At 38.6% G+C, this 13,857-nt stretch overlaps 1 protein-coding gene across 2 annotated transcripts in view; it reads left to right on the top strand.

Moving 5' to 3' along the window:
* The window catches only part of PCCA (propionyl-CoA carboxylase subunit alpha), a 393,935-nt gene that overhangs the window by 183,600 nt on the left and 196,478 nt on the right, over positions 1-13,857 (top strand). For both annotated transcript variants that reach the window (XM_045081355.1, XM_045081357.1), the window contains exons 15-16: positions 1,730-1,798; positions 3,355-3,430. In XM_045081355.1, coding sequence (XP_044937290.1) covers positions 1,730-1,798; positions 3,355-3,430 — 145 coding nt within the window. The remainder of the gene's footprint in view (positions 1-1,729; positions 1,799-3,354; positions 3,431-13,857) is intronic.

Genomic DNA, 13,857 nt, shown 5'->3' with positions numbered 1-13,857 from the left:
TTATGTAGCAAATAGGCTATATTTAAAGTCAGACATTGTGGGATTTGTACCAGTCTCAGTTTGAAATGCAGCTTCAGCAAGCATGCTCTGGTTTTAAATAATAATAAACGGTGGTAAAATGAGCACTTTTACTTTTTGCTACTAAAATTAAGAAAATGCAAGTTCCGAAGGCTCTTTTCTGTTATGTAAGTTGGTGGTCAGCTGCTGTTTGGGGGCTATTCGAATGTGGAGAGAATAGATTATGATTTTATTACTTTCACAGCTGTCCCATTAATTCTTTCCTAGTTTTTATAAACACTGTGAATTTCATAGAACTGAAGTATGTTTCCAGAAAATAGAAAGCCAAGATATGTTTAAGTGTGCTGAGTGACTTTCATTTAAAATTATGATTTTCATGTATGAATGTGAATGTAAATACAAATATCTATCCTTTTTGTGTTTGCAAATACAGAAATAAAAGCACTCTGTGTGTGTTACAATGTTATCTTCTAAAGCCTTACAAAGAGAATAATAGTAGTGTGAATTTTTTTTTAAGAGAACAAAACTGGGCTTTATCTTTTGATGTCACCATATAATAAAGCCATCATCGTACCCTCATGTGGGTATCCTAGACAAGAGGTTCTACATGCGGTCCCTTGATAATTGCCTAAATTAAAATATTAAAGGCCTAACAGCCGCTGTGTTGACCTTTTCCTGCCTTGCTGCAGACAGATGAGCTGCTGTTTATTAGGAAGTCGTCTTCCCACAGGTGAAGAGCAACGTGAGCTTCCGCTCTCCCTTCCCACCCCTGTACAGTGTCGGGCATCAGAGTCCTGCTGTTCTAGCAGCTTCGATTAAATTCCTCTATCTTCAAGACCCCTAGGACATGCTTGACAGTCTTAAGTATTTTGATTAGGTTTTAAATACTTCAGATTCCAAAACTTAGGCACAATAATTTAATAAATATTTCATCCTCAGCAACTGCTCATTTAAAAAGTTTTACATGGCTAACCTCTGTGCCTTACTGCTGGTATCAAACTGGGAGATGAAAACAAGAATCAGCGATGTACTAACTAACTTGTTGGCTGGTTAACAGCAATCAGGCTCTTCAAAAGAATATTTTGAACTTGAGCTGTTTTTTTTTCCCCCCATGAAAATCACAAAATCGGAACTCTAATTGGGGCTGTGTCTTTACAAAGCAAAGCTATGAGAAAAGCTGTACAAACATTAAAGTCTCAGGGGACTAACAGTAACAGAGAAAAAAAACATTGTACAGTTGAGAGGGTAAGGCAAAAAAGGAAAGTGTTACAGACATGAAAGCCACAGGACCAGCGTTCCTAGAGAGCTGATGAGCAGAACTGCCGAGTCCTGCTGCCTGGCTTGACTGGGGTCCTCCCTGGAGCTCTCAGAAGGGTCCAGTGGGGAGTGTGCCTAGAAGGGGCGCATCATTCATGCCATGCTTCAGTGGGAAGACCCCATCGGGTAGCTACAAATGCATCCCAGGATAGTGATGTATGAAGTATTATCAGTGTTATTTTTTGAGGTTTCTTAGTTCCTTTGTTTAGTGGAAGAGCAAAAAATACGTTGTACTACATACAGCTCAAGATGATATGGTTTAGATTGTTTTTCTGTTTTCTGGAAGCTGAACTGTTACTTGAGATTAAATTCTCCATCTGTTCCTTAGAAATTAAAATTGTGAGAAAAATGGCTGCACAATATGAAGTTACTTTCATTTCTTTCTTTCTCCCAGGTCCGGGTTGACAGCGGCATCCAACCAGGAAGTGATATTAGCATTTATTATGATCCAATGATTTCAAAAGTTAGTTCAATTTCTTAATGGCTTTGTTCATTTTTCTTCTGAAGAAGTGGAAGTATTTAATTTAAAAAAATCTGAAGTTGAGCTGTTCTCTGAATCATGTGCTATAATTAAACAAGTAATTGTGCACTGATGGAAAAGTGAAAGCAGAGCAGATTTTTTTTCCCTCTGGAGAAATATCAGTACCGTGTTACTTTGTAACACTCCCCAATCAAGTCAGTCATTGGCTCTTCTCCGTCAAATGGAATGATGATCCATTTCGTTAGTTAGGTAACTATTAAATAGTTAGGTAACTAAGTTACCTAACCAGGGGCTCCAGTGCAGCCCATACAGTTAGGATGAATTAAGTTTTATTTGGTCATTCCTGAAAATTACCTGAGATAGAAGTGTCAATGGCAGACCATTATCAAGGAGTTGGGGTGATAAGTCGTGTTTTTTGGAGTACTTTTTACCATCTCTCTTCAGTTTTTATGAATCAGTAATTATTTGTGGGGACTGCACATAATTAAGGTTTATGTAAGAGTATAAGATGTCTTTTTGCAATTTGACTTTACAGAATAACAATAATGCTTAAATTCTTACATCTTTTAAAATCTTTAGAATTGTGAGATATCATAAAATGTAGAATTTCTGACCACAGAAACCCTTTCTCAAGTTGATGTACTTACAGCAAGCAAACCATTTTTTCTTTATCTTTTTTAACTTAATTTTTAACAGTAACATTATTAAAGTGAACTTTAGGTATTTTGTTAGAGACGTGCTATTTAGTTTAAAAATAAAAAACAAATATTATAGATGGATTTTTAATAGATGTGGTTCCATTTTTGGTGAATACATTTCTGTTCAGAAACGTGACCTACAAATAAATTTTCAACCTGGCTTGATACTGAGGAACTGATGGAAGGCACTAAAGTAATTGCATACTACACATTGACTAATGTAATAATGAGAAAAATATTTTATGAATACCTGAGATCTTATTAGCAAGCAAATTAGTAATAAAATGTTACTTATTGCTTGTATTTAATTGCTAATTTGGTTAAGATTCCTCTAAAGAGGTACAAAATCATATAGGAAAGGAAGACCCTTCTGATTTTCTAGTACAGGAACCCTTTGCATCTGTGGTGTTTTGTGTAAAAGCCAGCTAAGCAGGGTGTCAAACGTGGAAATGACATTCTCGTAGGGAGAGAAAAAACAAATCTTTGCCTACTCCTTCCCTATCCCAGACGTTCATATTTTATCGCAGATCATGTTTACATTCCCTTCCCTTTTAAACTTTTTATGCTTGTTTTTATTATATTGTGATTGAGCTCAAAAAGCTCTTTTCTGTCATAGTGAGTATAGGAGAAATGTCTGAAATAGCTTGATTTTCATATTTATTTAGTTTTAAAATTTTAATTGCCATACTTTATGTTACAAACTAAACCACTGTGAAGTTTCAAAAGATGTTCTGGGAAATCTCTTAGGAATTACTTAGATTTTTATTAGAATGCATTGTTTGACTTTTAGATAGATTGAGAGATACCGATGTAAATTGTTTTTTGTTTGTTTGCTTTTAGCTGATCACGTATGGTTCTGATAGAACTGAAGCACTGAAGAGAATGGAAGATGCGCTGGATAATTACGTTATTCGAGGTGAAAACAAACGTTTGGGTCTTAATATTATACATGGTGTCCAGTTTTAGAAAACAGCTTGAAGATACACTAGAGAATTCAGTAGAAAATGTGCTTACTGTGTGTTTCAATAGAAATAAGAAAAACTTGAACTAAACTGATAGCCCTATACTTTATATATATACTTTCAGTTATTTAATTAAACTTATGATTCATGACCTTTCATGACCTTTCCTAGATGAGCATTTAGTATTTTATGTACTGTATGGAAAATGGTTCTATATTCTGAAGTCTATTATTGGCCAGTTCAGCAAATGAGCTATTTATTGTCTTTGGTCATTGTTGATGATGTTTTGAAGGATGAAACTTGAAAATGTATAGAGATATAAAATATAGTGACCTACAGTTGACTGACTTGGGAGTAGAGGGTATAACCCTTTGTGTCTGTAAGGGCAAATTATAAAATATTCTCTAGCAAATGCAGTTTTGTTACCTCATGTGCATATAGGTCAGTTTTAATGCTTAACAAAGTGTGAGCCTACAAGCCTTTAGGATGTAAAGCAATAACTGACTTAGGAGCAACCATTTTACTTTTTAATGTATATGTAAAGGATTTTATCTTTAGGTGATCTCTATACCCAGTGTGGGGCTGAGCTTAAGAGTTGTGTGCCTCACCAACTAAGCCAGTCAGGTCCTTCACAGCCATTTTATTTAAATAATGAAAGCAAATTTATACTTATTCCTCTTAAGGAGTAAATTACCTTATAATTTGTATTAGCAACTTTTCATTAGTTGTGAAAAGATCATTTCATTTTAGTCCGACATAAATTATCATCAGCTTCAGAATAATGGAGTTTAACATTGAATTTAAAGTTTAAAATACAAGTTCACTTTGAGTTATGAGTGAGTAGTGGGGGTCCAAGCGCATTCCTTGGGAAGGACTGGCCTGGGTAGTTCTATGCTTTTCTTGCGGCTCATTAAAACAGTGGTGCTAGGAGGCTGGAGTTCGGAGGCTGAGGGGTTATAACAGTGGTGGCGTGTGATCACCTAGCCCCCATCTAGCCCATACAGAGCTTTATACCCTTTCAAAAGGATTCCCTTCAAGGGGACACAGCCTGTAAGTCAGAAGGCTTGGCGAGTAGACAGAAACTTTGTGTGAATTAGAAAACGTGCTCTTTTCTCAGGTGCGTTCCGCTGTGAAACCGAGAGCCCAGCTTAGCAGTGGAGCATGTCAGACCCTTAACACTGCGCCGTTGACCCAGTGCCTTTGTGCAGTAAACAGCTCATGCGGGTGTACAATAGTGGCTTAAGACAGTTCAGTGACTTCGTTTTGTTTTATTTTGAGAATGTGAGCGGTGGGATGGCGTGCTGGCCGGTTGACAGGAAGGGCAGGGCAGGAGGGAGAGAGAGAATCGCAAGCAGCCTCCTTGCTGACATGGGGTTCCATCCAATGACTCTGAAATCGCCAGCTGAGCCAAAAATGGAGAGTCAGATGCTTAACTGGCTGAGCCACCCAGCGCTCCCTAGTGACTCTTTTTACATATCTACCTTCCTCTGCTCATTTTTGTCTATGGCGATTAGTAGTCATCCAGTCCTCACTTTTCCTCATTTTTTTTTTCCCCCTCTTGTTAGATCTGGAGAAACTTCTTACCTCCCTTTCCTTTTACTGTTAACTCTCTTTTCTTAACATTTGTTAACTAATAGGTAACAGTGATTGTATTTAATCTTATGTGCTAGTGATTCACCTTTGTCAATGGAAGGAAAACAGCTCTCAAGTGAACTCAGATGTAATAAAAAAAAAAAAAAAATCAGTAACATTGGTATCCAAAGCATGTACACATTTGAAAAATCCTCTTCACATTTTTTTTTAGTTCATTCTCTTGTTCATTTTTAGCCTGAATTGTGGAGTAGTTACTATTTTTTTTTTAAACTCTGCCATATTCCACCATAAGCAGCAGTTACATATTTTCTCTATATATTGGTTAAGTAGGCCTGGAGGAGTCTGTTTTCCTTAGAAATACTATCCCCCCAAATGGGTGTTTGGAACACACATCTAATTTGGGTATGCATTTTTCTCTATATGTTTAACTACATGTACAGAGACATGAACAAGGTATTTGGGACTGTTACTCCCAGAGGCCTTTAAGTATCTGTAAGGATTCCTGCCCCCAACCAGTATTTTTGCAATTTTTTAAAAAAAGTGGTTCTTTTTTTTTTTTTTTTTAAGATTTTAATTATTTACTTGACAGAGAGAGAGACACAGTGAGAGAAGGAACACAAGCAGGGGGAGTGGGAGAGCTAGAAGCAGGCTTCCCCCTGAGCAGGGAGGCAGATGATGCTTGGTCCCAGGACCCTGAGACCACGACCTGAGCCAAAGGCAGATGATTAACGACTGAACCACTCAGGCGCCCCGGTATCTTTGTAATTTTTATTGTGGTTGTTGAATTATTGGATTTTGGCTAATTTGAATTATGCTCAAGTAAGCTTGAGTGGTAAATTCATGAATTTGAGATAGTCAATTTGAGTAAGAATATTTTGTTAAATCACATCTCTATTAAACTTTGATGTAATGTAGTAGCATGGCACATGGGCATTTTGTCACAATATTAGTCTTCTGTTCTACTCTGGCTTCTGAAACGAGTACTCTTTCATATTTATAGAATATACTTTCATGTTTTATATTTAAATGAATGTTTGCCACTAGTTATTACATGTTTATTTTATGTTTTAAAAAGATTTATTTACTTCTCAGAGAGAGAGAGAAGGGGAGGAAGCACGAGCAGGGGGAGGTGCAGAGGGAAGAAGCCGACTCGCTGCTGAGCAGGGAGCCTGATGCAAGGCTAGATCTTAGGGTCCCCAGGTTATGAGCCGAAGGCAGAGGCTTAACTGACTGTGCCACCTAGGCACTCCTAGTTACTACAGTTTTAAATGAAGTGATTTAAGTATGGAGTGGTAGTAGGCTTGCTGTTACTCTCCTAATTTTCTATGTATCATACATAAAATAAAATGTGTTTTATTGAGCAGATCGTTTTTTCCCAGGCTTAGTGTGAAATTTCTGCCTTTGGTTCACTGTGATACAATAGAAAGAAATCACACAGGTCTGGGTTCTTATCCTGTCCTGACACCATTTAGGAGCTGTGATTTTCGTTAAGTTACTCTCTCTGAATCTCATACTCCACATTTAAAAATGGAGTGTTAGCCTCTGCCTTATAAGTTAATTAACTGAGATTAAGTATGGTTAAGAGATTAACTGAGGTTAAGTATGTAAAAGGACTTGGCAAAGTAATAGCTCTGTAACTTCAGGTCCTACCTTCGTTTGTCCCTCTCTCATTACAATTATAAAACTACATATTTGAAGACCATATGTCAGAAATTATTATCCGTCAGTTGGTGTGATACGTGAAACTGATGAAGCCATAGATAAACAATATTGAAAGTCCATTGTAGGTCATTCTTGGTGCTGTGTCCTCCTGCTCTGCTTCTTCAAAGCATTTGCCATAACTGTAATTAAAATACTAGTTGCCTGACTAATTGCTAAATGTCAGATTATCTCATAAGAAAGTTAGGTGTGTGAGGGCAGTGATGGTGTTATCTTGTTTACTCATATATTACTAGTGCTTAGCAGTGCCTGATAATGGTAGGTGAGTAATACGTGTTGAATGAATTAATGAATGAGTGATAATATCCCTATATCAAGGAGTTTCTAGTGAACTCGGAATGAAACAGACAAATAACGTGAATTCATAGATACCCTAATGGAGTGAAAAAATATGGTGGAAATTGAGATGGGGGGCTCTTTTTTTCTCCTCACCTCTGGGTTTGGTTCTTTGAAAGCATGTGAACACTGCCTTAGGACTTATGGTGACTCGGTTGAGAGTACCTCGCTTTGTACTATCTTTGAGCAGCTCCTCAGGGTGACAGCATTTTTTAAAAGACCGAACTCAGGGCGCCTGGCTGGCTCAGTGGGTTAAGCCGCTGCCTTCGGCTCAGGTCGTGATCTCAGGGTCCTGGGATCGAGTCCCGCATCGGGCTCTCTGCTCAGCAGGGAGCCTGCTTCCTCCTCTCTTTTTCTCTGCCTGCCTCTCTGCCTACTTGTGATCTCTCTCTGTCAAATAAATAAATAAAATCTTAAAAAAAAAAAAAAAAAAAAGGACCGAACTCACTGTAGAGGGAAAGTACAGGGGATGGGCACACTTGGGAGTGTTTGGAGTGTGACTTGGTCTTATCTTTTGGGAAAGTGGCCTGGCATCGGATGTTGAAAGTGCATGCTCTTTGACCTACCTGTTTAGTCTTTAGGAATCTTACCCTATGATTTAAAAGACCGAATTGTGCAGTGATGTTAATGAGGACGTTTATGACAGCACTGGTTACAGTAGCCCATGTACTAATCGACTGAGGTGTCCAGCAGATGGATGGACTGAAGGAATTACTATGCATCTTCATAGTAATTGTGATTTCCAAAATCACAACATTGTTATCACACTCAAGAAAATTCACAGGCGTCTCCTAGTATCAGCAGTGTAAATTACTGCTTAGCTGGTTCTTGAAGGCATGTGTGTGCATATTGTCAGGTAGAAAGGCAATTTGCAGGGTGAGGTATGGTGCAGTCTGACGTTAGTTAAGCCCACGTTCCCATCCTACAGTATCTTTATCGTATTTGGATGAGCACAGAGAAAAGGCTGTGGATGTATACACATCGGATCAAAACACATATATAGTTAGCTCAAAAAGTTTATTAGAAGCTTGTTTTCTCTTGATATATTGCTCACAGGCTTTTTATTTTAGGTATTTTCTTTTTTTCTTTCCTTTTATAAAGACTTTATTTATTTATTTGACAGAGAGAGATCACAAGTAGACAGAGAGGCAGGCAGAGAGAGAGGAGGAAGCAGGCTCCCTGCCGAGCAGAGAGCCCGATGCGGGGCTCGATCCCAGGACCCTGACACTATGACCTGAGCCAAAGGTAGAGGCTTAACCCACTGAGCCACCCAGGAGCCCCTATTTTAGGTATTTTCAAGTTGAATGAACAGTACATTGCACACCTGTATGCTCTTCGCCTAGATTGCTAAGTATTCTCACATCTTTTGTCCGCTCCGGCTCTCCGGCTCTCCCTTTCTTTGCTTCTCCTTTCTCCTCCTCTTTGCACGTCCTCCTTCCCTTCCCTCCTCATGTTTCTCCTCAGCTGTTTAGAAGGGAAATTGCAGATGTCATGATACATGACTCCTAAATATTTCAGTATGGATCTGAAGAGTAAGATCATTTTCCTGTGATTTCCAAAATCACAACATTGTTATCACACTCAAGAAAATTCACAGGCGTCTCCTAGTATCAGCTCATGTTCTGTCCGTACTCCAGTTTCCCCTGTTCTGCAAAGAACTGTTTTCTTTAAAAAATCTTTTTTTAATTCCACCTACAATCCAGTTGGAGTTTACACATTGCTTTTACTCACGTCTCGTTATTATCTTGCTCTTTTCCTTTTTGGATTTCATATCAAAAACTCTCCAGTAGAGCCCCGGGTAGCCGACTTGCAGAATGTCTCACATTCTAGATTGGAGGTTTCCTTATTGGTCTGGTCAAGGCACTTGGGGGATGAGCTGGAGAGATGGGGGTTGGAGCCAGAACAAGCAATTTAGTTTGAATTGGTGATTTTGAATATGGTGTAGTTAGCGAACCTTAGATGATTTCAGGGTGTGACTCTGGGACTCCGTGGCTATAGTGAGAGAATAGATTATTTGCAATGAGATCCTAGAAGATGAGCAGTGACGATGTTGCCTGGGTCGTCCTCCTAAGGCGACAGGAGTTAGGATCTGAAGGACGGTCATGAGTCCGGTGACGTAAAGTCTGCAGCAAATACTGGGTTTTGACGAGGATGTTGGTAGATGACAGGGAGTTGGAGAAGATTTTTTGACTAGATAAAATAAACCTCAAGGAAAAAGAAGTTTCTCCAAGGATTAGAAGAGGTAATGTTCTAGAAATGGCTGTGGATCTCAAGGACGTATGTGAGGGTTGCTGGAGAAGTGAGGTTTTCATGTCCTGGGATGCTCTGTCCTCTTCTTACCTGAGGACCTTCATTGTTAGGCCGCAATCTAAGCAGTTGTAACAGTAAAAAATACAGTGACCTAGGAAAGATCCAATTTAATTTCTCTGCCATGTCATAATCTCAAAAGGAGATTGTCAAGGGCTTAGATTCACAGCAGATGGTTTTCACTTGGGGCCCCCAGAGTGGCTGCTTTTATGCCCGTCATCCGGCCTCAGCAAGAAGGTGGCAGGGAGAGTTCACACCCATTTTTTTTTTCAAGGTATAACCTAGAAAGTACCTTTATTTTTGTTCCCATTCTATTAGCGTATAATCACATGGTCGTACGTAGCTTCTGGGAACTTGGGAAATGTCATAGATGTTCAAGGGAGCCATCTACTAAGCTAAAAAGTGGCGTTTCTTGTATTAAAGGAAAAAGAATAGATAATGGTGGATGACTGGGAAGTGAAATATATATGTGTATGTGCTCATTTCTGGAAACCTACAGGCACAAGAGCAGAATGAGTAAGATGGTGTGCTTACAGGTGTGGAGGGAGGAGCAGGTAGAAATGTTTGGCGAAAAGGAAATGAAGTAACATGGAATGTTACTTGATTTCACTTGTAGAATTCTGACAATATTTCAAAATAAAACTATTAAGGTTCTGGGGAAGAAATTCAAAATGGAGTACAACCAAACAAATGGATATACTGTATGAATAATCATGGTGATTGGGTGGGGAGGAGGGAGAGGAAAAAAAATCTAGCCTTAAATAACTGTTAGCTATATTTTGACTGGATACTCTCCAGCTAAATACAGCATAACAAACAAACATTAAACTCTGGTTAATAGGTTTGCATGTCCTAGTTCATGGGTTAGCAGTTCTGAAGCCAGTTTATGTATGTTCTGGGATTGAGGAAATAAATACATGGATTTTGGATAAGATGACATTTCTCACTCTCCGAGAAAGAAGTTAAAGATGTGGAAATGGATGAGGATACAGTGAGTCCTGCAGTGTTGAGTTGAAACTGGGGGTATCCGTGTAAACTCGTGGTTTGTAACATAGACTGGAATGTAAGAGTACAGATATGTTAGTGTGTGTCTGTGTGTTTGTGTGTACGTATATACACATATTCTGGAGCTCAGGGTTTCTTTAGTATTACTGACATTTTGGGGTAGACAGTTTGTTGTTGTCGGGGGGCTGTCCTTCACACTATAGGGTGTTCATCACCACCTTGGCCTGTACTCATTAAATGACAGTAGCGTCCCCTCAGTTGTGACAGCCAGGTATTTCCAGACATTGCCATATGTTATGAGGGAGGGGGGCAAATCACCCTCGACTGAGAACCACAGAGAGGTCATGGAAGCATTGACACCCATAGCAATGAGCATGCCAAGAACCCAGATCCTTTCTTTCCAATACCATTGTCTCATAAATGGAACCAGCGCTCCATGGTAAAATGGCTGATTTCTGGAGGAGTGTTACGATGAGCCTGAAGCATCTTGTATGAGAAAGCAATCAAGTGCTCAACGATGATGATATGTCAGAAAGACACAGGAGCCAGCTCTCAGGGGTTCCCACTGGCCCGTCTGGCAAAACTTCAGTAACAAAATAAATAATGTTACCAATGGGTTAAAGCCCATTGTCATACTGGCATAAATAGGTAAGAAAGCTAAAAGTGGGAAGAAGAGGCACAGTTCTTTTCTACACTAGATTTTTAATTAGTGTAGAAAAATACCTACTTGTGCCAAATTATTTAGGTAAGAATCATCAATGACAGATGGTAAAATTAGTGGGTGAAAATATGAGCAACAGGTATTTGCATAGTTTTATAGTATATCCACAGGAGATACTAATTAATTATAGTGGGAAATAAAATATCTTAAAAATGTACAGACCTAGCATTTTACCCAAATGGTCACAATTAGTATCACTGGTCATGGGATATAGCAACATCACGTGCCTCTTGAGGTTATGATGCACTGAAAATAGCACATCGTTTCTGTGATGTTCTCCCCAAAATGTATAACTTGGATATAATCATGAAGAAGCAGCAGACAGACCAAATTGGAAGACAGTGTGTGAAATAAAGGGATTGCACTCTTCAGAAGTGTCAAGGTCAAGAAATACAAAAGTGGATCAACCTTATCTAGATCAAAGGAAACCAAGGATACGTGACACTAAACGCAGGATTAGTTCCTGAACCAGGAAAAAAAAAGTCTGTGTTTTGTAGTAAAGGTCATAAATGAGACAGTTACTGAAATTTGAGTAAGGTTTGCAGATTAGATAATGATACTGTTATCAATGTTAATTTTCAGATCTGGTCATTGTACTGTGATTACATGAGAGACTTACCTTGGTTTTAGGAAATACTGAAGTACCTAGAGGTAAAGTACATCCTGTTTTTGACTTCTCCCCACATGTTTAGGGAAAAGAAGTGTACGTGCGTGCGTGCATGCGTGTGTGTGTGTGTAAAGAGGGAAAAAATGAATGATAAAACAAATGTGTTAACAGATGTTGCAATTGGTGAATCTGGGTGAAGGATATACAGTAATACTTCATACTATTTTTGTGAATTTTTTTATATTCTGCAATTATATTTTTTTAAAAAGTTAAAAAGATAGATGAAGAGGAGCATGTGCCCCCTCCCCACAAAGCTAAGGAATTTCACACAGATGCGTTTGTGATTCTGTATGATTCATCTGATGAATTCTAACGGCTAGAGGGCTTGAAGAAATTGTTTTGTAGAGGACAGGAAAGGATGGACAGCTTGCTGTCTTGTTGGCTAACCACTTAGTTGTTCAAATAATATTTTTTCTCCTAAGTTGATTGTGAGCTTTTGTTAACATAAAAAATCTTGAGAGCAGAAATGTAATTTGGTTAAAGTTAATTTCTGAGTCCCCATGAAATAAGCAGTGGCTTTTGGCCTCCGTTTGATCCTGGCCCTGTGTGCAGCTAATGTCTGGCCAGTGTTTTGGAAACAGCAGGCAGTCGGGAGAAAGCGGCTCCTCGGGGTCCTCTCTTCTGTTGGCCTGGTCGTGATTTCCCATACAGATGGGACCCTGTGAACTTTGGCAGGGGTCATTTTGAATTCCCTGTCTAAAACTCAGAGCCATAATTTTTATGAGTATGTGATTAATAATACCGTTGAAGTTATAAACTGTGTCTCAGAGTACCTCTGTGACCGACTTCATGTTTGAACAAGGATCGGTTTAAAGAGTACTGTCTTTCCTGGGACAAGGAAAGAAAGTAAGCTCCGTACAAATGATAACTTTCAGATGTGTGGGCTGTCTCTTAACAGTTCCATGATTTTTTCCCCATCTATCTGCTCTCTTGAGCTTTTAGGAAAAGAAAACAGTTTTTTGATTAGTCCCCCATTTGGCTTTAGAACTAATTACTGTACAGTAGTCTTTGGAGTCAGTGGAGGCACCTAGATTTTGGTTGTCTGCCATTAGCCACTGTTTCATCTTCTTGTCCTTCGGAAAGAGAAACAGATAATGAGTGGGTTTTGCATAGTAATCGGTAATATTTTATTCAGAGAACATTTAAAGAGAAAGTGCTTTTGTGTAGTAATTTTATTCCTGAAGCCTCTTTTAGCAAGATAAAAGTCTGTTTTCATGCTCTATTTACTATTCAAGTAGAAAGATTTTTGAAAGTCTGGGCTTCATTTGTGTGCTTGAATGGCTCTGCTCTTTGATATCCAAAATGTAAATTAATATTTGCTTATAATAACTTTGACTTAATGTTTTCAAAAATCACTTATTTTTCAACTTTGAATGTGGAATAAAAGTGCAACGTACCATTTATCCTGGAAAACCGCATACATTTTAATTTTTTGATGTCTTCAGTCACAAATTGATCCCTGGGTGTCAGAAAGCAATCTTATTGTTCAGATCATCATTATTTCTGAAATCCATGTTGGGGTTTCCTGAAGACAGTCTGATGCCAGCTACTTTGGCATCGACCTCACAGAGGAGCAAGAAAATTTATACTGTCACTAGGCTGTCACAGGAGAGCTTGTAAAGTCAGATACAAAATATGAGTCCAAGCAGTATTATTTTTTATTTAACTGAAGGTCAAAAAGCCTGGGAGTTTGCATTGCCCTTCTATGTTAATTACTATTTACACATAAACTAACAAATGGAAACATTCTGAAATTTTAATTTGCACATAAGAACACTTTTTTTGGGAAATAAAATCCAGCTGCACCCTGATCTTCTAATTTTCATCCTTTCCAGCTCCTTCTTTAATATCATATTTTTTTCCAAAACTTCAGTTATGGTGCAGGAGTAAGTTACACACTGCTGGCTTTGTCTTCTTTGTTTTCCGGGTGGCTCTGCATCCTAATTGGCCTTCTCTTCTGATCTCTGAACCCTTGGACACCATCAGTCTCCTCTCCCAAGCTTCTCCAGTTTAACTTGTCCACAGTGAATCCG

The sequence above is a fragment of the Mustela putorius genome, unplaced genomic scaffold (assembly GCF_011764305.1).
Source record: "Mustela putorius furo isolate JIRA1106 unplaced genomic scaffold, ASM1176430v1.1 tig00000551_pilon_pilon_pilon, whole genome shotgun sequence".
Classification (NCBI taxonomy): Eukaryota; Metazoa; Chordata; class Mammalia; order Carnivora; family Mustelidae; genus Mustela; species Mustela putorius.
This window is presented reverse-complemented; position numbering and strand designations above follow the sequence as displayed.